Source organism: Gekko japonicus, unplaced genomic scaffold (assembly GCF_001447785.1).
Source record: "Gekko japonicus isolate JY-2015 unplaced genomic scaffold, Gekko_japonicus_V1.1 scaffold228, whole genome shotgun sequence".
In the NCBI taxonomy this organism is placed as follows: Eukaryota; Metazoa; Chordata; class Lepidosauria; order Squamata; family Gekkonidae; genus Gekko; species Gekko japonicus.
The window spans coordinates 964541-989517 of NW_015163609.1; the positions used below are offsets into that span (position 1 = coordinate 964541).

At 44.3% G+C, this 24977-nt stretch overlaps 1 protein-coding gene across 1 annotated transcript in view; it reads left to right on the forward strand.

Moving 5' to 3' along the window:
- The window catches only part of SOX13 (SRY-box 13), a 77501-nt gene extending 58540 nt beyond the window's left edge, over positions 1-18961 (forward strand). Inside the window, exons 2-14 of the mRNA XM_015407319.1 lie at positions 145-352; positions 1818-1923; positions 3526-3612; positions 4792-4964; positions 7287-7355; positions 8656-8770; positions 9235-9317; positions 9411-9570; positions 10385-10494; positions 11661-11757; positions 12439-12582; positions 17853-18069; positions 18682-18961. Of these exons, the coding sequence (XP_015262805.1) occupies positions 146-352; positions 1818-1923; positions 3526-3612; positions 4792-4964; positions 7287-7355; positions 8656-8770; positions 9235-9317; positions 9411-9570; positions 10385-10494; positions 11661-11757; positions 12439-12582; positions 17853-18069; positions 18682-18961 (1848 nt within the window). The 5' untranslated portion in view covers position 145. The remainder of the gene's footprint in view (positions 1-144; positions 353-1817; positions 1924-3525; positions 3613-4791; positions 4965-7286; positions 7356-8655; positions 8771-9234; positions 9318-9410; positions 9571-10384; positions 10495-11660; positions 11758-12438; positions 12583-17852; positions 18070-18681) is intronic.
- Positions 18962-24977: the final 6016 nt, after the last annotated feature.

Consider the following 24977-nt stretch of genomic DNA (forward strand, 5'->3'; position numbering starts at 1 on the left):
TCAAAAGTTGTCTGTTAGTCTTAGGCACATAGGAATGCAGACATTACAGTTAAGTCAGTGTGGCTGGTCCACCACTCTTTTTATCATGTTAATCTCTCTCTCTTCCCCCCCCCCCCCATTCCCCTTCCTGTGTTCCCCTTGCAGGATGTCCATGAGGAGCCCTCCATCTCCTCAGCTGGAGCTCAATGGAGCTGGGAACATGGTGAATTGCACCATTAAAACAGAAGAGAAAAACGAGAGCTGTTTCCAGTCCACACAGGAAGAGGCCATTAGCACCACACCTGGTTCTGACAAGTCACACAAATCACCACTGCCATTGAGTGAAGGCACCAATTCTCAGTCCCTCCCACAGGTGTGACAAAGTCTCCTGGGTCCTGTCCTGCTTCCTGGCCCTGAAACAGGGCTCTTCACTTTTTTTGTCCTTAAAGGGCCAAAGCTAAGCTGCCAGCCTTCTCCCCCCCCCCCTCCGCATCTTCTATAGTTCTGCTGAGGCTTCAGTGTTCCATCTGAATGCATCCATAAATATAGGTCTTTAATTTCTCATGGCAAAAATGTGTCTCAGGGCTATGTTGCAAAACAACCTGGCCACTATGTTTGTGGTTCCAGAGGGCAGCCATGTTGGTCTGTAGTAGAACACTAGACTCGAGTCCAGTAGCACCTTAGAGACCAACAAGATTTTCAGGGTATGAGCTTTCAAGTGTCAAAGCTATCTGACGAAGGGAGCTTTGATTCTCAAAAGCTCTCATACCCTGAAGATCTTGCTGGTTTCTAAGGTGCTACTGAACTCGAATCTAGCTGTTCTGTTGTGGCTTTGGTATGTTAAGACTCATGTCAAGAACAAAGTTCAAGTTCAGTGACATATTTAAGACCCACAAAGTTTTGTTCAAGGTATAAGCTTCTGTGTGGTAGAAGCTTTCTTAAAGGTGCCGTGGAAAAAACTTTGATCTGCTGCTTCAGACCAACACAGCGACCCACCTGAATCCATGTGAAGAAAAGTAAAAGGTCTGCATGGAGAAAGATAGAGATTCAATTCCTGGCACTTTAAGGATCATGAGTAGCAGGTCTGGTAAATGTCTCTGTCTGAAATTTTGGAGAGCCACTGTTGTATGGGGAAAGGTCTGTAGTATTTCCTACATATGTTGTCACAATTCAATGTATCCCCTTCTCTCTCTCTCTCTCTCTCTCTCTTTTAAAAAAGTTAAAAACAACAAAGTAACTTTCTCATTACTGATTCCTAGGATTTCCCCCTTCTCCTAGACATTATGGCAACCTGTGGGTTCCAACACCATTTTAGAGAAGACCATTTAAAAATGCTTTGGGGGCTCAAACCTGGTTGGGCCCATGGCACTACAGGACCAGGTGATCTTGTCCCCCCCACCTTTTCAATTGCTGAAAAAGCCCCCCCCCAGTTGTTTTGACACTTGAAAAGGCATGTGGAGGAAGCACAATCTCTTGGGGCCATGGGCTTGATCAGGACTGGGCCCTCGCAGCATTTTTAAATGGCCAAATTCTTCTCTAAAATGGCATCACTGTCCATGGGTTGGACATGCAGACACTGTAACATCTGGCCTTGACCTGTATCGCAGCAATTTTACTCTTTGGGAAAGGTTTCATTTAGTAGGGAAAAGTGAAATATTTCCATTATTTTCCTTAGCTCTTAAATGGTTCACTGAACATATCAGCAGCTGATTCCCCAGAGGATACTAGGAAGGTTCTGCACAGAAGAATGGCTTTGAGATCAGCATATATATTGTCCTTCTTTTTTATTTATTTTTCTGAAAACTTCTGGTGATTGACAACAGCTGTCTGTCTTTCAGGAATCTGGATCTCCAGTGGACAGGGCATTAGACTCCAGGAACCCTGGATTTGAGCCAGTAGTCAGCAATCAGGAAAAATTGGATTTTAATAAGAACCTCAAAGAAGGTAGGAAGGACATTTGACAGCCATTATCATTCTGTCCCACCCCACCCCACCCCACCCCCTTCCTTTCAGTTATTTCTGACAGAAAGCCATTGTCTGTGGAAGAAGATATGCTTTGCATTTTCGGCTCCCAAGATTCAGTTCTTGATGTCTCTAGTTAAAGGCCCTCAAGTTGCAAGGCAGGGAAAGACCTTGTGTGAGGTTTCTTGGAATGCTGCTGGAAACAGGGATAAGTGTTACTGGGCTGTTTTCCGCATTGGGACAGGCTTGTGTGATTTCCCCATTGTTGCTGATACACTGCAGCAGACACAGCAGTGGGGCTTCCACATGACAAATTTCCCCATAATTTTCCTTCCCAGTCCTCTGGCATTGGGCATTCCCCCCTCCAAATGCACCACTAGGGCCTTTTCAGGTTTTTCACTGGCTATTGAAGACTGTTATACTGTTATAATGACATAACTATCTGTGTATCAGATTCTCTGAATTCTCAGCTTTCATTTTAAAAATAATTTTGTTGCCGAGATATGCCTTTCCCTTAATATCTCTACAGACTGTAAGACTTATTAAAAAAACAAAAACAAAACCCAACCCCCCCCGAAAGCTGAGAATTCAGAGAACCTGCTACAGATTGCTACATTGTTATAATGATATAACAATATTCAGTTGCCAATTTAAAAAACAAAAAAGCCCCAGTGATGTGGGGGAGAAATGGCCTCTCTGTGGACTAGGGCAGGGAAAATGGGAGCAGGGCTGAGGAAATCTGATTTTTCTCACCCACACAGCAGCTATCCTTGCTTTGCTGCTATCTTTCCGGAAACTTCACAGCAAGGCAGGTTTGGAAATAGCAGAGTAAAGCCAGGGGAATCTTGGAAGATGCATAAATGCATCACGATGCTGTGGAAAAGGAGGGGGGGAAACCATCTACTTCCCTGCAGCTTTGAATCTAAGGCAAGTAAGTTGGCTGGAGATGGTTTAGGCTAGATAGACTATTGGTCTAAATATGTATGGAGAAGATGTTCATGTTATACTCCTCTATTATACTAGATTCATTGCTGCTCTATATTAATACTAGCTTGCCACCTGGGTGCCGGTAGGCAGCCCCAACCCCGTAATATATGTGGCCGTAGCTTAGGAATAAATTGTAATTGGAAATTTGCCTGTAAACCGCTCAGAGACCTTCGGGTCTGAGCGGTATATAAATCGAATGCATAAATAAATAAATAAATAATGGTTACATTGACAAATCTGTAATAATTTGTTCATAGTGAATCAAAACAAGCCATTCCTCTAGTAAAACACCATGTCTTTAAAAGTGAAAAAGTCTGGCACATCTGTAGGAGATATATGGGAGGAGCATTTATGGAGTAACCTGTTGCGTATGTTCATTCTCAGTTTTGGGCAATCAACTGATTAGGAACAAAGCATAGAATTAAGTTAATTCCCCTGGCCCTTTTGGTCACTGTGAGATTTATGCTAGGTTTCTGCAGTCCTCTAATACTTGTGGTATACACACATTTTATTGACGCAGGGTTTAATATTATTATTTACACTTTCTCTTTCCAAACTTCTGACCTTCCTGCATGTTGCACCATAACTCTACAACAGTAATGCCCACCATTGAGAAGTTACTGTCCAGTGACTGGAAAGAAAGACTTCTGGGGAAAAGTCCAACAGAGTCTAAAGAGGTGAAAGGTAAGCTATAGGTATAATAGTTTGACTGAGACTGCTCAGTGGTCTAGCACAGGCCATGCATAAAGAGCAGATCTCATTTGGTCCAGCTAGGGATGCTAACTTCCAGGTGGGGACTGGAGTTCTCCTTGAATTACTGATCTCCAGACTGCAGAGATCAGTTCCCCTGGAGAAAATGGCAGCTTTGGAGGGTGCACTACTCCGTGGCATCCTATCCTTGCTGAGCTCCTTCCCTTCCCCAAACTCTGCCCTCCTAGTCTCCACCCCCAGATCTCCAGGGATTTTCCAAACAAAAGTTGGCAGCCCTAGGTACAAGAGATCGCTTCTGTCTTCCATGCTCCTGTTAAGTTAAATAGTAAGTCCTAATGCTCTGAGAGCCAAAGAGTTTACAGAAGATGCAAAAGCAATAAAATATAAAACATGGCACTTTAGTATTAGCTGCTGTATCTTGTGAGTTTTGTGGTTTGGTATTTAATGAGGGCTAATCTTCCTAGCCTCAGCTAGTTGTAAATCATATGCTAGGTCACATGAGATTCCACTAGGACTGTCACTGAATGAAAGAAATCTTAGTTAATGAACCGAGTTTTTAGGAGATTGATTAATTAATTTAATTGATTAATGTTTAATTTTGATTGATTGATCAGTTAAATCTGAATATATATTTGAACGCAAAATAAAACAATAGTACGATGAAATTAGAGAGGAGTTCTCAAGAAAAAGAGCATTCTCATGTTGAGCACATAACTGTCTTGGAGAGGGCATTCCCTCCTGCATGAGAGGGAAGGCGGAATGCCTCGTCTTTCTTTCACATTTTATTCTACCCATCCTCCCATGATGTTATGACTGCATATCTAGTTCTTCCCTCCTCCATTTTATCCTGACCGAGAGAGCTTGATTGACCCAAGTTTAGCTAACAAGTTTCATAACAGAGTGGGGATGTGAACTTGGGGCTTCCCATTTCCAGATGTACACCATACTGGCTATCCTAAGATGGTGTTTTTGTATGCAAGTGCACTGGAAGAATTTTTAAAAAAATCTGCTGCCTGATTAATCAATCAGAAGTTCTTTTTTAAACAATCAAAACATGTTTAAAATCAGCTTATCTGAACAATTAATCAATTGACCATTGCAGCTCTAGATTTCACCAACTGTCTTTGCTACTTGTTCTCTTGCTTGTCTCAGGAACCCAAGAAAGCCTGGCAGAGAAGGAACTGCAGCTGTTGGTCATGATTAACCAGCTGTCCACCCTTCGGGACCAGCTGTTGACGGCCCATTCTGAACAGAAGAACATGGCAGCTATGCTGTTTGAGAAGCAGCAGCAACAGATGGAGTTGGCCAGGCAGCAGCAGGAACAGGTAGGCAGGCAACAGGGCCCCACTTTGGGATTGTTTTTTTCTTTCCCCAGCCTTTGGAATATTTCTTTGGAAGGCGGCACGGAAAGTAGGTAGGAACTTTGTAGACTTTAGGTAGCCTTGAAAAAGGATTTAATTGTCAATTCAGGGCAAAAGGGGTTAATAGCATGCCCCTTAACAGAAACAGAATAAGCAGGGCTATTTTTGGGCAGGAACGCACAGGAACGGAGTTCCGGCTGGCTTCCAAGTTGGCCACGGCCAGCAGGAACTCATTAGCATAATAGGCCACACCCAACAGGAGAAACTCATTAGGATTGGCTACATTAGGGGTGTGTGGCCTAACAGGCAAAGGAGTTCCTGCTACAAAAAAGCCCTGGGTTTGGACAACAAACAAGGTAAACAGAATAAGAAGCAAAAGGTGGGTGTGGCTGGATAACCACACTTCTGGTAACATGGGGGAGTGGCCTAATATGCCAATGAGCTGTGCTGTCAGGGGTGTGGCCTAATATGCTAATGAGTTTCTGCTGTTGGGTGTGGCCTATTATGCTAATGAGTTCCTGCTGGGCTTTTTCTACAAAAAAAGCCCTGAGAATAAGGATAAACAATTTAAAGACAGAATGTCCATTCTGGGGTAAACAAGTTTGATGGAGTGGCTATCTTCATGATCTCAAGCATTGAATGCATTATTACAGAAGCCAAATCAGTATTTAAAATGAGACTCATGCATCAACACAAAATAAATAAGATAACATATACTGTTGTGTTATGGAGTTGCAGGGATATGTAGGACTGGGATTCCAACTGCAGGGTTCTAAGGGTGCCCTAAATCTCTGATGTCTAAACCAGGATTTAGAAATGCAGGCCAGAGTTATGGTTCATTGGTTGCTATGAGTAACATTGAGATTTTCACACCTTTAGGGTCCAGTCATATTTCCTCAACATCACTAAGAAAAAGCATCTGTTTTCCAGCTGTCAATGAAAATACTCCCCCCCCATAGCTACATGGAAGAATAAGGATGAGTGTATTGTGACAGCTGCCAGATCTCTGAAAATATTAAGCAAAGTATTGCTCATTGTGGACATGGTATGCAGATTAACTGCTGTCTCCCATTTATCGTATGCTCAGCGTAGCTCTCAATACTGCACAAGTTTTATGCCCCTGAATTATTCTTTAGAATTTAGTGTTTAAATAAGAACAAGAAACTGACAACTTTATAAAAACTAAATACCAAGATTCCAGAGGAGTCAAAGAAACGTGTGGCATCTTATAGCACGAGCCTTTCGAAGCAAGACCAAGAGTTAACTTCATCAAATGTGATTATGTAGAAGGCACTAAGAAACTTGAGAAAAGGAATAGCAAATGTCCGTGATTTAAAGCAGATGCCAGAATTATAGACTTTAGAATTAGGTACTACAGTACCGCCTGTGATGGCACTCTTAGCATTTTTCAGCCACAGCTCTGACGTAACATTGTACTGCATGGTATTTTTGTTTTTCTCATCAATTTATTTATTTATTTACTGCATTTATAGTTGACTTTTTCCACTGAGTCTCAAGGCAACTACATAGTGTAAATTGATGGACTCAATAGGATGAGACCTCTAATAAGCAGGGGTCATTTCGTAGAAAAAGAGGTGCAGGAGCTCATTAGCATAACTTATTAGCATAACTTATTTGCATATGCCACACACCCTGACATCACCAGAAGTGTATCAGAAGGCAACACCCACTGCAACTTACCTGGCTGCTTCTTGCTTCTTCCCGGGGCTGCTGGGAGCAGGGGGTGGGGCTTCTTGCATGTGCCCGCCCCCTGGACTCTACTGCTGGAGCTCCGCTCCTGTGTGCTCCTGCAAGAAATGACCCCTGCTAATAAGCAATGTAATAGGATAGGATTACAGCAATCGGAACCAAGCATGCAGTATGTAAACATTCAGTGTTAAACAATGCAGAAAATGGTATTATGTAACTAGAAAACAATGCAATGAGAGCAGGATAACACATCCTACGCATAGTCCAGAGTCCTGTTTTCACACCTTCTTGAACCATTCTATAACTTAAAAAAATGGTCTCCTAAACAATTCTGTTTTACATACTAGATTAATTTGAGTGTGGGCTCAGTGGCCTTTTACCACACATATTTGGGGCAGGCTACATGTGATGATGAAAGGCACTTGTGACCTAAATAAATAAATTTGGCTCCTACATGGGTGACGTGCCTTGCTTTGGGACCTCCTCATAGAGACAAGCCATTTTGCTTGGAGGACCCTCTGTTGAAGAGACTGCTCAGTGGCTAAGAGTCTTTTCCACCACCTTTCCTTCTTGCAGATTGCCAAGCAACAGCAACAGCTCATCCAGCAGCAACACAAAATCAACCTACTGCAGCAGCAGATTCAGGTAAAAGGGAGTTATTTTTTTCTGAGTTTATCTGACAACATAGCAAGGAAGATTGGCTCAATTAGAAGAGTTAGCCTGAAAATCAGGAGACAGGAGTTTGATGTTGCGTTCTGTCACAGATTCCTTGGATGATTCGAGTAGATGTGTCACAGAAAGACTAGACAAATTAACATAGCAGTTTGAGTTTTAAAATGTGGCAACATGGGAATCTTCAACCAGCCCGGACACAGAAAGGAATGGCAAATAGTTTCTTGATTTTATGTGAGGGGGCGGGTGCAAGTTAGCTCTGAGCAGAGCAATTTACCTGTTTAATCTGAATAATGAACCAGATTCTGACATGCTAAATAGTCATGCAACCTCCAAGCAATTGGTGTCCTTCTTCTTAGAGGGACAGAAGGCAAGGTGGAACAGGAATAGATCGGTGATGTTTTTAAAAGGGGATAGACAAATTTATGGAGTATAGGCCTAACACACAGCGGCTAAATAAAACCTCTTTGTTCAGCATCTGTGCCCCTCTGAACATGTGTTGCTGGGGACAGCACCTGGTGGGCATTTGCTTGTATATGAATCTATTAATTTATTTTGGTCTGACATCAGTTTAGCCATAAGTACTTTTTCTTAAAAAGTTTTCAGAGTTGTGGCGCTGTAAGGATGCTCAGAACTCTTTGTGAGAGATTTTAGTCCCTTTAGAGAACCTCGTTCTCTGGATTTCCTTGGTTAGCAGCCATGATGGTTAAGCTGGGATAGTTGTTGGTCGGATGATTTTGCTCCCTTCCCCTTCCTCACTATAGCCCAGTGACCTATGTAGCTATTTCTCCATGCAGGTCCCATAACTCCGGGAATCAACATACCCAGTATCAGAAGGGACTGTTGGGAAGGAGGGGAAAGCGGGGAAGACACTTGCATGAGCAAAGCTGTGGATCCAGCCAGTTGTGTAGAGGTGGCCTTAATTTGCACATATGAAGAGCTGTATTTGTGTTCAGTTCCATATCCCTAGGTAAAGTTAAATGTACACACATTTTCTGATCGTGAGTGTCCCCTTTCCCTCCCATTGCAGTGTGGACAGTGATGCTTTTGACCCTCCATGTTCAAAACGTTGGAAGGGTACATGAACTAATATAATGCTTTGATACTGCACTAATGGGGTGAAAAGTTGGATGGTCATTAGATCCCTCTGCAGCACTCTCCAGCAGATTGGTGATAGGCCTGTCTGGGTAACTTGTACTTTCCCCTCAAAGTAATGTTGTATTTGGCTGCATTTCTATCCCCCACTTCCTTCTTTTCTCGCTCCTCTCTTCAGCAGGTCAACATGCCCTATGTAATGATTCCAGCCTTTCCTCCCAACCACCAGCCTATTCCTGTCACCCCTGACACTCAAATGGCACTTCCTATACAGCCAATCCCTTGCAAGCCAGGTATGAAGAGGCCAAGAAATAATGGAATTATGGGTAATGGGTCACAGTCTACTTCAGTACTTTTGTGTAGTTCTCTGTTTGGGATGGTTTTCTGCAATTGTCCATGGGATTGTGTCAGTTTATGTGGTCAGAGAAATTGTTCTATAGGAACTATGAACTCCTGCATGTTTGTTCAAAGGTACCCAGAGTTTCCACGGGCATTTGCTCTGGTAAACATGTAGAGTGCAAAGAGGAAATGATTGTCCCCCAGCATTCAGGGACACAAACTGGGAAAATGTAATTGGCACGGAACAAATTAATTTTGTGTGGATCTGTTTGATTTGCATATTTCTCAGAGAATAATATGGGTTTCTTCATTTTTAATGTCAACATGATTCCCTGAAAGTTGTTTCTGAGAGGCAGATTTGGGTCCAGGCTTGGTTTTGTTCATAATCTCCACCCTTCTGTTTGTGTGCCCTCTGCAGTAGAGTACCCCATGCAGCTTCTTCACAGCCCTCCTCCTTCAGCCCTGAAGAGACCTGCCAGCTCAGGCCACCTGCAGATCCAGGTATAACCTCTCAACTTCCTTCCTTGTTGGCTCCCAACCCCCCACCCATGGCATTACATATCTACTCTTCCTCTTCTCCCCTTCATTTCTTAGGAATCTTCACAGCCATTGAACTTAACAGCTAAGCCCAAAGGCTCTGAGCTCCCCAATGCCTCCTGTTCACCTAATTTAAAGATCAGCAGCTGTCAGTCCCTCACTCCCAGCCATAGAGTTTCTCGGGAGTTGCAGACCAGTCCTCCCAGCCTGCCTTTGGGTAAGCACTGTGTGCTCTCAGCCAGCACTGAAACAACTCTTCATGTAGATGAGTTAGAGCTGCAAGTTCATTGCAAATATCGTGGATGATTCTTTTTTTATGTGCATGGGAAGATAATTTCACTCACTTCTGCATTTAGGAAGGGTCCAAATAAGATATCCTTAAAGATTCTGTCTGGGATTGTTTTCCTGGATTCGTATTGTTGCACTGAAGAGCCAGTCTTACCTGCATAAGGAAATTTTGGTTCTGGATTAAAAGATGCGATGGGAAAGCTATTTTTTTTGTTGTTGTTGTTTTGTAGGCACATAGTCAAGATCATGAAATGTTAATTACTTATCTGTTTAACTCAAAATCAAATATGGATTTTCTTTTCAAAATGTTCACGGGATTTTAATCTGCATTCAAATTGTAAGTGCAGAATCATAAGATGTTAATATGTCCAAATGAATTGATTTAGAGTCTGTGATCCAATGTACTTTCCATCAGAGGGAAGTTTGCTTTGCAGCTTCATAATAACTGTGATCCCACAGTAATGGAATATTTCATATTTGATAAGTAAAAGAAAATTTTCAGATGACTCTCAGGAAGGATTAACTGGTACTTTCTGAAAACCAGATACTGGGTTACTGAAGCTGCGGAGTTCTTGTATGGAGAATAAGGAAGCTTAGGGATCTTCGCATAGGCATTAGATGTTTACTTGTTTATTTTTACTCTGTTTTTGAATGCTGATGGCTATTACTAATTTTATTGTTTGTTCATGTATATTTTGATTTTTTCATTAAAACGTTTATCGATTTAAAAAAAAAACATTCAGGGTTCCTCGGAGAAGGAGATGCTATAACCAAAGCAATCCAAGATGCTCGGCAGCTTCTGCACAACCAAAGCAGAGCAATAGATGGCTCTCCAAATCACCCCTATAGGAAGGTGAGTGCCATTCTTGGGCTTGAAATCCCTTTAGGTTTGGTTACATTTGGACACAAATGTTACAATGTGGGGACATCTTCTGCGTAAAATACCATAAGTGAGAATTTAGATGTCAGTCAGAGCAACTCTAAAGAGGAATCTGTTGGAATAGCTCTGTCATCTGAAGAGAAAGTTACCAAGATGCAGTGTTTTCTAAATCAGGGGTCCCCAATCTTTTTGAACCTACAGGCTGCTTGGGAATTTTGATACAATGTGGTGGGTGCAATCACAAAATGGCTGCTGCAAGAGGCAGAGCCAACTACAAAATGTTTGGGTGTGAGGTTATGCATAACTCTAATAGTAAATCTCCCAACATTTCAGGCAGAAGCTCCGTTTAACAGGATGCCTTTTAAAATGAGCATAGCATGTTACAGGGATTTTTTTTGGGGGGGGGGGTTTGCAACCACACACCATACTTTCAGTCACACCATGGAGATTTTTGTACAGTGGAGGCAGCTGCTGCCAAAGCAATGTTTTGCTTTAAAAAAATCTGCACAGCCAATCAGATCTGCATTGGCCAACCAGAAGCCCCGTTGAGCAAAAGCCCCATCTGCCCCTTACTTTTAAAAATGCTTGGCGGGCTCCAGGAAAGGTGTAGACAGCTGCACTGGGGACCCCTGTTCTAATATAAGACAATGAATTCTTGTCCTGTTCAGGAATGCAATAAGGTAGTTCAAAAAGTCCTCGAAAAAAGATCTTGTTTCCTAGGGGCTCTTCAGAGAAATGTCTACAGAAGCTACCCAGTTTGCTTGTTGGTGTCTTCCTTGTACTTTTAGTGGGACTTTTCTTAGAAAATTCCTATGTTCCCATAAACTCACAGAATGTGTTACATCCCAAGTAACCTCTCCAGAGCCCCCTTGCCCTGTACATTGTGATGCATGCTGCTTCCTGTTTGGTCCTTTGTTGTCTAATTAAGGAGCATCTCTTGAACTGCACTGAACTGCAATTAGGGGCTCATTACTAGAAGATTCGATGGGGCCATTCACTTCTGGCCTCACCTGACATAAAGTATCAGATATAACATAAATCCTGCTAAACGCTTCTATGGAAGGTTTCATGGCTACTCTGTTCTTTAATGATTCTTGCTCTAGTAACTTGTTATTATCCACCTTGTCATATGCTCTCAGGACCATGTCAGCTTGGATTCTTCTCCAGCAAAAGAACAGATGGAAGAAACTTCTTTGCAGAGGCTGGATGAGTCCATGTTAACCTGTGATGGGGATGGTAATGACAGTTTCTTCTTGACTCCATAATGCAATAAGAGAAGAAAGGGCAAAACCTTTATGGCAAATGTATTAATTCAGTTTGGTTAGATAGATGCTTCTTTGCAGACGTGCCAGAGCCCATGACTAGCACTATGAATTCTCAGCATCTCAGCTGATAGGAGAAATCCACATTGTCTGGAGTTCCTTGTTTGTTAAGCTTTCAGAAAACCAAGAAGTTCTTACCATGTTGCTGAATGAGCTCTGGGTCTTCTCATCAACTGGTTCATAAGTTCTTTCCTCAAGTAAATATAACTACCATGACTTGCTGAACATTTATCCACAGTGCTGTTACGGGATACTCCTATGTCATCTATATATCCCACTATGAGAGTGTCGGTAACATGGTTTTAATAGTTGTGCAGAAGAATGAATTTTATCACATGGACTTTGTCTCACCATAACGCTGCAGTGTTGTGAGAAGCTACACCTGCACTGAATGCCACAACTTTAGATGCTACAGGATAAGTAGTAGGGAGGGTGCCTGTGGCAAAGGAAAGGGGAAGTCATGAAGAACACATGAATGCATAGAGGAGATGACTTAGAACATAGCAAGGGTCTGTTGGAATATGAGAGTTGTCATCCTACTATTCGGTTGTGTTTGATAAGCACTTTCTCTTCATTGGTGGTCATCTCCTGACAGGCTCACGACATTTCCCTGAATCCAGGAACAATAACCACATCAAGCGTCCCATGAATGCTTTCATGGTGTGGGCCAAGGATGAGAGACGCAAGATCTTGCAGGCCTTCCCAGATATGCACAACTCAAGCATCAGCAAAATTCTAGGTAAGCAGGTGCATAGAGACCGCCTTTAGTGCCGTTCCCCAATGGCTTTTGGTATTTGTGTTGGGCATGTTGTTAGGCCCATGCACCTTCAGGCAAGGAATTACTGTTAATCCTGTGCAGATTACCAGCAGGCCATGAGCTGGGCTAAAAACACAAAAGCAAATCCTCACCTCTATCTGATGACTGTCTATCTCAACTGACTGATTCTTTGGAGCTGACACCTGAATGCATAAACAGATGTGAAAGCAGGCTTTTTAAAAAGGAAGACAAAAAAAGAAAGAAGATAAAGATAAATCCGCATGAGCAGAGGAAGCAAAGGCAAGCGCTTTTGCAGGAGCTGTAGATACAGCTGCGGTTGTGGCCCTGTTCTTAAGATAGCAACATGAATCTCAGGCTCAGCACCAGCCTAGAGAAGAACTGCTCAATCTTTTCTGACCCCGGGGACAAGCTGAGAAGTTTAGGTACACTGCTTGCCCCGGGAGGTCTCAGCTAAAGTCAGTAGCGAGGCTTTTTGTGCAGACCAGCAATGAGCAGCAAGGTGATTCAGCATCTTACTGCTCAGAGTCTCTGCCTGCTTCTGGAGGAAGAGGGAAATAAATGTTCATGCCCAGGAGCATTACGCTGAAGTTGGCTCACTTGCTGAGGACAGGTGGAAAGTAGTCTTTGGGATAAGGACCATCCAAGGAGCCAGTGGTTAGATAGGGAACTCTAGTAGGGGACACCTTCTATTTCAAACGCCATCCAAGTCTAAATATGCCTAGCATACAAGCTCCAAAAGCCAGTTCGGCAGTAGCAGCTGACCCTAGCCATCAAGAATAGATCCAGTGAGGTGCCAATCGGGTGTTGATCTGCAGAAAGTAGAGCTGCCTACACCCATTTTTATCAAACTGCACGATTATCTGCAGAACCTTTGGTGACTTGGCAAAAAGGGGTTTGTTTGTTACCAAAATAGCCACAATTATAAGGCAGCAAAAACATTTAGGGCAGATAAAGGAAGCAGGAATTTAATGAAACAGAATGGGAGTATTGCTTATGTCTAAAAGAGGATTGTTTTGACATGAACTCGTGGGGAATGGTGTTAGGCGACTTGCTTTTATTTCTCTAAAATCTATACTTGAATCTCAGTGGCAAGCAATAAGTCATCTATACTTTTCTGTCTTGTTCTGTTCAAATGACATATGCATAGATTTCAGTGCATTCAGATGGAAAGTAGAAATACTTGTCCTCCATCTGTGTGCAGCTGCTAAAATATGAGCAATATGTACAAAGTATCGTCCCCATGATTGTGATTATTTGAAGCACAGTGCTCCTGACCATTGGGAATGGAGTCCATGCACATACATTGTATATGCACACGGACTGCTTGCTCCTTGTCCAGCAATTATGTGTGGGTAGAGGCCAACGTACCCAGAATTAACCAGTTATCATTACTGAGGCATCTTGTACGTATACCATCTCAGAAGGATTGCATCAGGTTCCTCAGCTGCGGTTCGATATCTACTAGCCTCAGTCATTATGCCTGTTACAAGATGGGCAAGTTAAATAGTTTTATGTTTCTTGCATACTCCAGCTGAATAATGTAAAGTACATCTGACACTTTTCTCTTGTTGCCACACACTGTCATAGATGGCAACAATTTTACATGCAACAGCAGCCAACCAGACAATCCATTTTATTGTTTCACCCAAAGGAGCAGAACAGCTATTTTTGTGCATAAAAGCAAATGTCATCATCTGCAAAGAGTATCTAGTGCTGAAGCATACAACATGTGTATTTATAATAAAGTGGGTTACCTAACCTACAAACAGTCAACCAAAAGGCACTGTCCAAATCTCGGTTTCTTATAAAAGCATTGCCATGACAACACACAACATTTGCATCAACAACGTAGCATTGGATTTTTCCAATGGCTGCAGCAACCCAAGCCACTTTATGAGTTATTACCTTATATTTACCAGTCAGTGAGGATCCAGTGTATGTTAGCAAGTCTATTACTCACAAGAGCTAGAAGGGACAAAACAATGAGTAACATGTTGGAGTGCCTGTTTCATTTGCACCATAGATAGCAAATTGCGGAGCAGCCCCGGAATACCAGCTTTCTGTAGCCATTGCTTTTGTGGCCTGAAAGGGACCTTGCTATTGTTATTAATATCACTTTACATGGTGCTCATCAGAATTACATAAGCCAAAAATTCCTGAAGGCAGCTTTTTGAGAAATATCCTACTCAGATCCGTTCGGCAGGGCTTTACTCCCAGAAAAGTGTTCTTAGGATGGCACTGTGAGTCTGTTGCCATACAAATAACCACAAACGACAAGCACTTGCTATCTAAATTTTGACAGTGCAGGACTCGACAAAGGAAGGATAATGAAAGGAGGCATGTCCTCATCCTACCCATGTGAAACGTACACAGTTAAAATAATCTTCCCAGCAGGGAAACCGTTTCTCAAACCTAAACCATGGAGTGAAAGTTGGCATGTGCTGTGCAGCTAGACTGGACTGAATACCTTGCAATCTATTCTTGAATCTGCTCTTGAATTGGCAATACAGTGGACAAAGAACCCAATTGTAATAAGCATGCATTTGCAGAGCAAAATAGAGCCACGATTCCCCTGAGTGAGGTGTACTTTGAAGACTGTTCCAGTAAGTTTATTTTAGGAGATCATATTATCTTCCATCACCTGAAGCATAACCCAGAAAGTAAGTAGAAGATTGTGAAGTCTGGTTTAACGATGTACACCTCTATTTTAACCCAGAGGAAGGTGCAAAAACTTACTTGGGTTGATCTCCAGCTTAGGGTGCTTTTGTCTTGTTTCTTGGTAATAATTTTTGTGGTTCTAATATAGATTTCTTGTTCAGCTAAGACTAATAAAAAATAGCCCTTCTCAGAATCGTGTTTCTTTTCCCTCTCAAAGATGCTCACTGACTCACACGCGCATTTCCTACAGTGTGGCCTAAAGCTGAGTCGTTGCTTCATCATAGCTCGTGTTGCCTCTGGCTGGTTATTTAAAGAGACTGGTGTGGTTTTTGAAGAGCTTGTCCATTCTGCTGGGAGTGAACACACAATGCATTCGTGTCAGGAGTTTGTGGGTTACTCGTTGCATATTTAATTTAAGTTCATGGCTAAAATAACCCAGGACTCCCTCATTCGAGGACTGTGGTGTAAGGATCTAGTGTGGTGTTGACCAAGAGTATTGAGGGGGCCTTATGACGCCTGGGCTACCTGTGTGTGTGTGTGTGCCAAGTGTTGTCAAGTTGCAACCAATTCACGGCAACCTTAGCAGGGGGCTTTCAAGGCAAATGATAAGCAGAGGTGGTTTGCCATTGCCTTCGTCTGCAGAATCTTCCTTGGTGGTCTTCTTTCCGAGTACTGACCCGGTTTAGCTTCCGAGAACTGATGAGATAGTGCTATACTATGCCCCTTCCCTTCTGAGCAACCTATGTAACAGTGCGCAGTTTGGTAACCCACGCAAACCCATGAGATTGATTTATGTCCATTTGTCTTGTGCATTTGTTTTTTCTTTGGCTTCAAGACAGTGTATCTAAAATAATCCAAAAGGTTAAATGGAGTTTTTGTCTCAATAGCAATTAGCCCAATAATTTTCAGTACCCCACTGGCACTAACGGAAACGGTTCTGCCCAAATGAGTACTGAGATGGTAGAATAAGCTGCACCATTTCTTACTGCAAGGTTTCCCCCCCCCCGCATTTTTAAACACCCCTCTGTTTTCAAATAACTTCTCTGCAAAGTGAAATGACCACAGCAGGGCATAGACTGGGCTGAAACCTTTCTCCCTGACGATGTGCTACATTTCCGCTTTCAGGGAGCTTTTTAAGTGAAGGAGCATTCAGAAATGCTATTCTCCCAACTTGCAGTGAGAAGTGGTATCATCTGTTTTATGACTTCAGGACTCTTCCAGCTGCTTCTGCTGGATGTTGCGGAGCCAGTCCCTTGACTAGGAACCGAGGTAGTTTTGTTTCTGAGTACAGCCAAGTTAACCTTGGAGTGCTCCTCTCCCTCCTAGCTCCTCTGCTTCTTCCTTCATCTACTGCCGGGGTGAAACTGTCCATATCACTCCAGTCTGCATTCTTCGCACTCTCCCGGGCAAGAATGACGGTAAAGGTCACCCAGCCCAGGGAATGCAAGTTGCACAGCAGGGCAGCCTATTTTAGCCATTGCACCTGCTCCCTATACCTTGTGCTTGGAAGAATTCAAAGAGCAGTGTAGGAAGGGGACGGAAAAGGTCAACGAGAGGGAGGGATCCTAATTAGCATTAGGTGGGTAGCCGGCTGACCATGGCCTTGGATCCCCCTTGTTGATGTGGAAAGATGAAGGAAAAGCTCCTGTGCCCTGTCATATGTCCGCCCCCCCCCCAGTGTTTCAGTCTTGTAGATTCCTCATCACCTGCCAATCAAAGCGATTTCAGTCTTTCAGATGTGTAGTTCATTCCTTTATAATATTGTATGCAAATGACCTTTTTAGTCTTAATTTGCTGTTCGTCTCAAATGAAACTTTTCTGATGCATCAGACAGGGTATGTGCTCATTATACCTTTGCCATCACATTGGGGTTATTTAAATAGGTACAGATATAAACCTACATGTGGAAAGTCCCGTGGACCTTGTTCCCAGCTAAAGTGGTTAGACAAGAACATATTCCTGTCAATAATGGTTCGTGCCACCCTGACCTGGATAGCCCAGGCAAGCCTGATCTTGTCAGATCTCGGAAGCTAAGCAGGGTTGGCCCTGGCTGGTATCTGGAAGGGAGACCCTCCAAGGGATACCAGGGTCATGATGCAGAGGCAGGCAATGGCAAGCCACCTCTGAACATCCCTTGCCTTCAAGCCCCCACTAGGAGTCGCCACAAGTCAGCCTCATTTGATGGCAAAAGGAGTGGTTCATGCCATGTTTGAAGTGAGAAGAGGGGAAACTAAAGAAACAACAACTAGCTCTTCTGATATTTGGATTCCATCTAGTTTGCTGTTTGCCTAGCCCAGCCCTGCAAACTTTGGACCCATCAGGCCAAATGCAGCTTTCTCAACTCTCAGCTGGCATGGCCAGACCCTTCATGACCCCTGGCTTTTTGACGTTCCACAGAGACAGTAAAAGAGGTTTCCTGGAGCCCTTGGGATGTGGCTGGTGGCTTGGTGGGTCCCACCTAACTGGTGCAAGATAGATGGAGACTGTGTTGCTGGAGGCCCCTGAAGAAGAGACGCAAGTAGGAAGTTGGCCATGTGTATTCATCTCCCCCCCCCCTTTTGTCCTCTTTTCAGGCTCTCGATGGAAATCGATGTCAAACCAGGAGAAGCAGCCCTACTATGAGGAGCAGGCACGACTCAGCCGGCAGCACCTGGAAAAGTACCCCAATTACAAGTACAAGCCTCGCCCCAAGCGCACCTGCATTGTGGAAGGGAAGCGGCTGCGTGTTGGCGAGTACAAGGCACTGATGAGGAACCGGCGCCAGGACGCCAGGCAGGGCTACCTGATTGCGTGAGGCTCCCTGTACCTTTGTCCCATTTGCTCCCAAGGATGGCGTGGGAGCCAGGAGCTCCCTGTTGCTGGAATGCAAGTGGGGGGGGGGGAGAGAGAGAGAGAAGGCATGCCATGGCACAGCGTTGCTGGGGTCCAGGAGTTCGGGCCAAAACCTGAGTTCTTAAAAAATTTCATCTGGATGGCAAAGGCACAATTGTGTTCTGCTTACCCAGACAAACAGCGAAACCCGGGGCGTTAACTTCAAGTATCTCCATGTTCTCACCGACTTTGAAGGGAACACACATGTGATTAAGTGCTTTGCTGGATCACGTTGGAGTAATTGGCACTTTACAGGGGACAGGCAGCCCTGAAAGCCTTCCTGGAAGTGAAGAGGATTTCCAGTCATGCTTGGCTGCTCAGGCGTCATGGCAGACAGCTAATCTGGTCCTCTTCTCTCCACTAGAGGACAGCATTGCACAGACACTTTGACCCACACATTAGTGTTATCTCTTTCCTTGTGTGGGGGGATAGTGACTGTTTCAGAGGGGTGACTCTATAGGGCAGGGAGGGTGGATTGGAGGGAGCAAAAGGGAGGAGGCCGCCCTTCTTACATTAGTGTGTGTTTTCTAGGCCCCAAGGCAACCAAGTGCCGCCTTCGTCCTCGGATCTCGTGTACCAGCGTTCAGTTGGGATGCCGCTGGCCTCACCCCTGATGGATCACTACTTGCCCCGTGGCATGGAGCCAAACATGCCCGTCATAGTGAACACGCGCAGCCTGAAGCCAGAAGAAGGGGACGGGGCAGAAGACAGCCATTCGGTGCCTGATGGGGAGATGTACCACTACAGTGAAGACGAGGATTCCGAGGGCGAGGACAAGAGTGATGGCGAGCTGGTGGTTCTCACAGACTAAGCCGATGGTGGGGGGGGGGGGGAGCCGATGGTATATGGTGATCGCCTTTGCCCTTGTAATGGCATAAAACAATTTGTTGATTGGAAGGAGGCCGGGGGGGGGGAGTTCTCTGAAATGGGGAAGGGAGGGGGATCACTTCATGGTTTCCTGGGAAAGGCAACCACCAGACCTGGAAGTTTTACTTAAACATTTATGCAGATGGGCATGGGGAGGAGAGCAAGAGAGGTTGTGCTCGGGATGAAAGCACAGGCCTGTCCCAAAGCCTAGAATTCAATGTGGGAACAAATCCATTAGGGACCCCGGGGAGTGTGATTAGGAATGGAGGCCAGTAGAGCCAGAGGCTGCGGTCTCTCGGACGGTCTTTAGAGGGGTTTGATGCCAGCCTTTGTGCTCTCGGGAGTGGAAGAGGATCTGGGGAAAGGCCACTGCTTCTGATCTTTCTCTCTCCTTTCCCCCAAACATTTGGTGCCCGGCCACCAGGAGAGAGTCTTCACCTGTCGGCTGCCTGGCCAGCTGCATCACCCTAGAGTGGCCACACAGTCACCACCATTCAGCCGAACTCTCTGGGGCTTTCCAGCTGGCCGCAACCAAACGTCTGGGTGGAACACTTGCTCACTGTTCACTCCGGATGTTGGCCAGTTCTGCCTCTCTCTCTCCCCCCCCCCCTTCACTTCGTCCTGTGTTTGTTTCTTTCTACTCCCACTGGCCCTGCCAGTAAATTCCCATGGAGCCATTTTTAGCTCTGGACTTCAATGAATAACAACGGAGGTCTCAGAGGGGCCCTCTATACCCTTGGCAGCTCAGGCCCGGTTTGTAAATTACGCCACTACCCATTTCCCTCCTGCACTTGTTTGCTTGCCAGTTCTCAGTGTACGAAGCAAGAGGGGGGCACCCTGCAGCAGCAGAAAGCTGGCTTAGAGTCTTAAGGGACCTCTAGGTGAGAAGCTGAGAGTTCTCTTGGGTGGAGATGCCTACTGGGGTGTTCTGGTTATGCCACTGGTCATGCGAACTGGTGTTGAGACTCTCTGGCATCAAAGAGAATTCATTCTCCCCCTTCCGTGCCCAGCCCAAGACATCTTTAGCTGTTCCTTGTGCAAGTCCATTGATTGTTTACCATACACAAATCCTCCTGCACTGGATGGATGATGTACTGCGATGGCTTGTCTTGTGTCCCTCCGTGTCTCAAGCATTTCTCCCCTTGCAGTCAGTCCCCTTCTGGGCTGTCGAAGCAACTGTAATTTTGTGGGGGCAGCTTAAGTCAGCTGAATGGTAACATGTGAGAAGATGTAAAGAGGGGTCCTGGCTGGGGCTGGGTCATGTCGAAGGTCATGGCTTTTCAAAAGTACTTATAAGCCTTATAACTATGTCTGTGCATGCTTGTTTGCATTCAATACTATCCCTCCCCATACTTTGGGGAGCATTTTCATAGACGGAAGGATTTCTGCCCATGGAGTATCACTTACTTGCTTCCTGACTCCCACTGCACCCTGAAAGGGTGTTCCTATTGACCTGTTGTCCCCGAGCAGCATTTGAGGGGCCTTTGGGGCTACTGTGGGAGGGGGATGCAAGAAAGTCATGCTCTGTGGATAGAAATACTTCTGTCTGCAGAAATGCTCCATTTGATTTAAGCCTGTGTCTCTGATAGCATAGTCACATCTAGGTGGCCCTCTTAACATTTAAATTGTTCTTTGACAATATCCTAGACAACTGCTCCGCACTGGTAGGCTTAGATGTCTCTATATGGAAATATTGTACCATCTGCTGGCAGATGGTGGAATTACATCAAGATGACAAATGATAGAACAGGTTTCTTGACTTGCATTACCAATTGGAAGGTGGGACAGAGGTGCTGATGCAACATCTCGTTTTTCAATTGAAAATAATTAATTTAAGAAAAAAACTTTCTAGGTCATTTGCAAGCCATCGCAAAAGCAACCCCAAACCCCAGGGCTCTTTCTTTTTGGAAAAAAGAGGTGCCAGAACTCTCAAGAGGGAAATGAAGTTTTTGATCTGTATACTGAAAACTCATGAACTTTTAAATATTTTTAAAGATTTTTGTTGAAGAGGTACTGGAACTTCATTCCAGTGGGTTCCCCTGGGGAAAAAAGCCCTGCCAAACCCTCTTTGGACAACACTTATATAAACCTCCATTTAGTGCCATATGAACCATTCCAGGGACCAAAATTTCAGTTCTCCCTACATTTAAAAACAATCAAAAACCAAGTTGCTACTTGGAAGGAGCACAGTATGGAGATCTCCTCCTGCCTCCAACAAGCAAAGCACTTGCCCTTGTGCTCCACAAAGTGGATGCTTGCTTAAAAATACATATTCCTGAAGAAATATGCTAGTCTTTGAAAGTGACAAAAGACTAACACCACAACTCTTCCACATTTTGACTTTCTTGCCCTCATCACCTCCTTTGGCCACTTTAGCACCCACTGACTGGTTTTCTTTGTAGCTTTCTGGTAACTCTTCCTTCCCCAACTCTCACGTATACTGAGATCAAGACAAAATGCTGGGAGTTCCACAGTCAGTTCCTTTGGAAATAGCTGGCGTGCAGGGCTCCATTTCAGATATGGATTGTGGCCTATGTGTGTGTGGGTAGCTGTCCCCCTGATGTACCTTCTGCTCAAAGTCACTCTGTGCACTGGCAGAAATGTATATTTGCCTCAGTGCAGTACATAGGAGCCCCATGTAGAAGTTTAGGGTTGGGAGAATACTATGGGGAAAACTTAAACCTGTGTGTCACAGTCCTGATCTGAATAGGTCCTGTGAACAGCTGTTTTTTTTAAAAAATAGCCCTGCTGAAAATTCCGTATGTGGAACTCCCTGCATCTTATCTGCCCGGACTCTGAGACAACTTCATCGGAGTGAAGAAGGCAGGGCAGGCAATATCACAGCGGTTGTTGCAACAGACTTATGGGGAGACCATTTCTTGCATGAGGAGAAGCATCAAAGGAAAGGATCAGTTTTGCCCCTCCCCCTTTTAAAAATAGGCTTGTTTGTTCTCATCGTTCCCCCCCCCACCACCAGTATGTTCTGGCAAGTGGCTGATGTTGTTCTTTTTAAAATGTCTGTACATATAGATAGAGCTTTATTTTGTTAATAAGACTAGTAACTTAAGCTGTATATTTCAACATACTTGTTTATAATGCATTTCCTTTTCTTGGTACAATAAAGAGGATGTTTTGGAGCTAAGATTCCTGCTCTTCTTAGTTTCTGTGGAATTCATTTGAAACCCCCTCCCAAGCCTTTCAGCCGTATGCCTCCTGCAGTTGAAGCCCAGAGGTGACTCTTGACTTCCCCTCTCAGTTCTGGAAGAATATTGGACAGGTAAAGCTGCTGTACACTTTAGCTGAAAATGCTGGGGATGATTGCCCCATTTTTACATATCTTCTTAGTGTCATTCATCTCCCTAATGACTTTGCACTGTTCTTTTAAATGCATGCTCAAATCTTCAGTGGACAGGGCTCTTAACATAGAAGACCCGCCATTTTACGCTGCAGGAATAAACATACCCACATAGCAGTACTTGGATGAAAATGTTTTTATAAGGACTTGGAATTAAAATGGGGCTACTTCTTGTACAGAGTCACCAGTTAAAGGAGAAAAAAATTAAAAGGCATTATTGTATCTCTAAGCTATCTTAAAAACCAACTTGAGGGCCAACTGCATGTGATGCAAGAAACTCCCGTGTGAGAGAGGGAGCGGGAGGAAAGGGTCTTTGGGTCAAAGCTCTGAGTGGGGTTATTTCCCCTTGCACTTCCCCCTGCTCTTTGCTAGAGTTGCTGCTTGCCCCACAGAGCAAAACCTATATAAACACACCCATATGTTTTCCCTCATACAGCTCCAGGGAGGGGTGATTGAGATCAGGAAACTGGTACAGAGGAGTGATGTGGCCCCAGGCCAAATCTCCCGCACCCCAACTGCTTAGCCTTAAAGACTGATCATAGTTTTCCAGGTATTGCATGTTATGTGATGGCAAGAAGCATTGTCACCCACTGCATGTACACACTTGTTTACCCCACTGTTGCCTCTGCTGAAGCAAACGGACCTGTTTTTAAAACTACACCCCCACACAAAAACTATACCCCCCCCCTTACAAAATCTGTATACTATCTGACCCAGAGAGGGTACTTGGCTTTGAGTGCTGGGCATTCCCAACCCAGTCTTTAATTGCATCATCTTAAATTAAAAGCAATTTAACCCCTCATTTCAAATGACCATCCTGAGACCCATGACAGCTTCAGTCCCTGCTCCACCACACCCTGCTCAAAGAATCTTGCTTTGTTTCCTGTAATTCTTTTTAGCATTCAGTCATACTTTCCCAATTTCTTTGCAAAAGCAAAGGCCAGAATCAGATTTTTTTTTTTGCAATTGTACAGCCAGTCAAAAATCATACTCGATTTGGTAACAGTGGTTGGCAACTCTGAACCTCAGTGGTTCAAGGCATGTAAACATGGTGGCAGCTACCCAAGCACAGCACACCCAAATGAGCCAGCTTTGCTCTCCTGACCATTAGTGCAAAGTCCCTAATGAGACTGTCTGTTTACTGTGGCTTGGAAACACCCCACGCCGTGATGGAGTGAAGGAATCCGTGTCTGGCAATTTTAAACCATGGCACATGAGCTGACCGAGATGACGTTGGGCAGGTGAATGACACACAAAACTCTGTAGGAGGACAGAAGGGGAGGATTCCGAAGCCCTGCCTCCCGTGGGGACCCAAGCACAGGTTACAGCTTCCCATTTCTCCTAAATCAAGCCAGCAGTCTATAACGTAAAAGGCTAGCAAGGCTGAAACTATTTAGAAATGGCTTGAAAGCATGGGTGATGGGATATCTCTTAAGTAGATTATATGAGAGGGGAACAGGACAGCCATTTAACCCATGGCCTAATCACTACTGCAGAAAGTGGTTGTGAACTTGTGCTACATCCTAAAAGGCTCTGTTGCCTCCAGACACAGCATCATCAAGTTGCAAAGTAAAAGACAATCATTCCAATGCTCGGGACCATTTCGACCTGTTAGTTCACAATAGCTCAAAAACCATCCAGAGGAGGTATATTCTATGGACTGCTTCCTCCAAGATACAATTAGACTAGGAAACCTGTCTCTTGCATACATTGCTTACTGTAATAGCCACAAACCCATTAGCTCTCACATGTGGCGTGTTCAGATGCACACTCAGTCTGTGGCAATCATTTTCTCATCATGCTTCACAGCTGCACAACAGTCAAAGCCCAGAAGCTACCCAGAGTTTTTCATTCCAGCACAGAAGGGACTGACGAGCTTTCATACAGCAGTTAAAGTTCCTGGGGCCCACAGCCCAATGTCTGCATATTATGACATCCTGTAGTAAAACCTGAGATGGTCACACAGCACGGTTACTATAAAACGTAATATTTAATATTCAGGAGTAAGGACATTTAAAAAAAAATCAGATCATTCTAATTAAGAGCCCACCACTTCCACTGAACTTTTGATCATGCCTGCCTACCGCCTTTTAAACAGATCACAAATCTGGCCACTATACATTTGCTTTTGCTCTTTCTAGAACATAGAACCCACACTGAGTGTGAATTTGCACGGGTCTGCTGATTTGAATATACTGAGCAACCAAAGTTTTAGAGACCATTGTACATTTTAGTACCATAGGAGCACTGGAGGGATGAGAACAGTTCTTATCACCCCTTGTGCCCACAAAACATACTTAGACGTGCACTAACGCAAGAACTGCTTTTCTTAGCACCAGCACTGGCTTGAATTAGATGAAACAATTCCTGTTGCAACTTTCTCACCTCCCACTGCAGCCCAAAATGTCCCTCAGAATGATGATCCTGGGCTACTGTGGGAAGGGGGAGGCAAGAAAGTCACACTCCCAATTTCCCATGTAAGACTGCTTTCAATGTCAGTCCAAACCTACACCCTAAGGTGCAAGTTGGCCTTCAGTGCCATGGCTCCAAGAAAATCAAATATCTGGTGGTTCTGCTTTACTAGATCAAATTCCACTTTTAATGT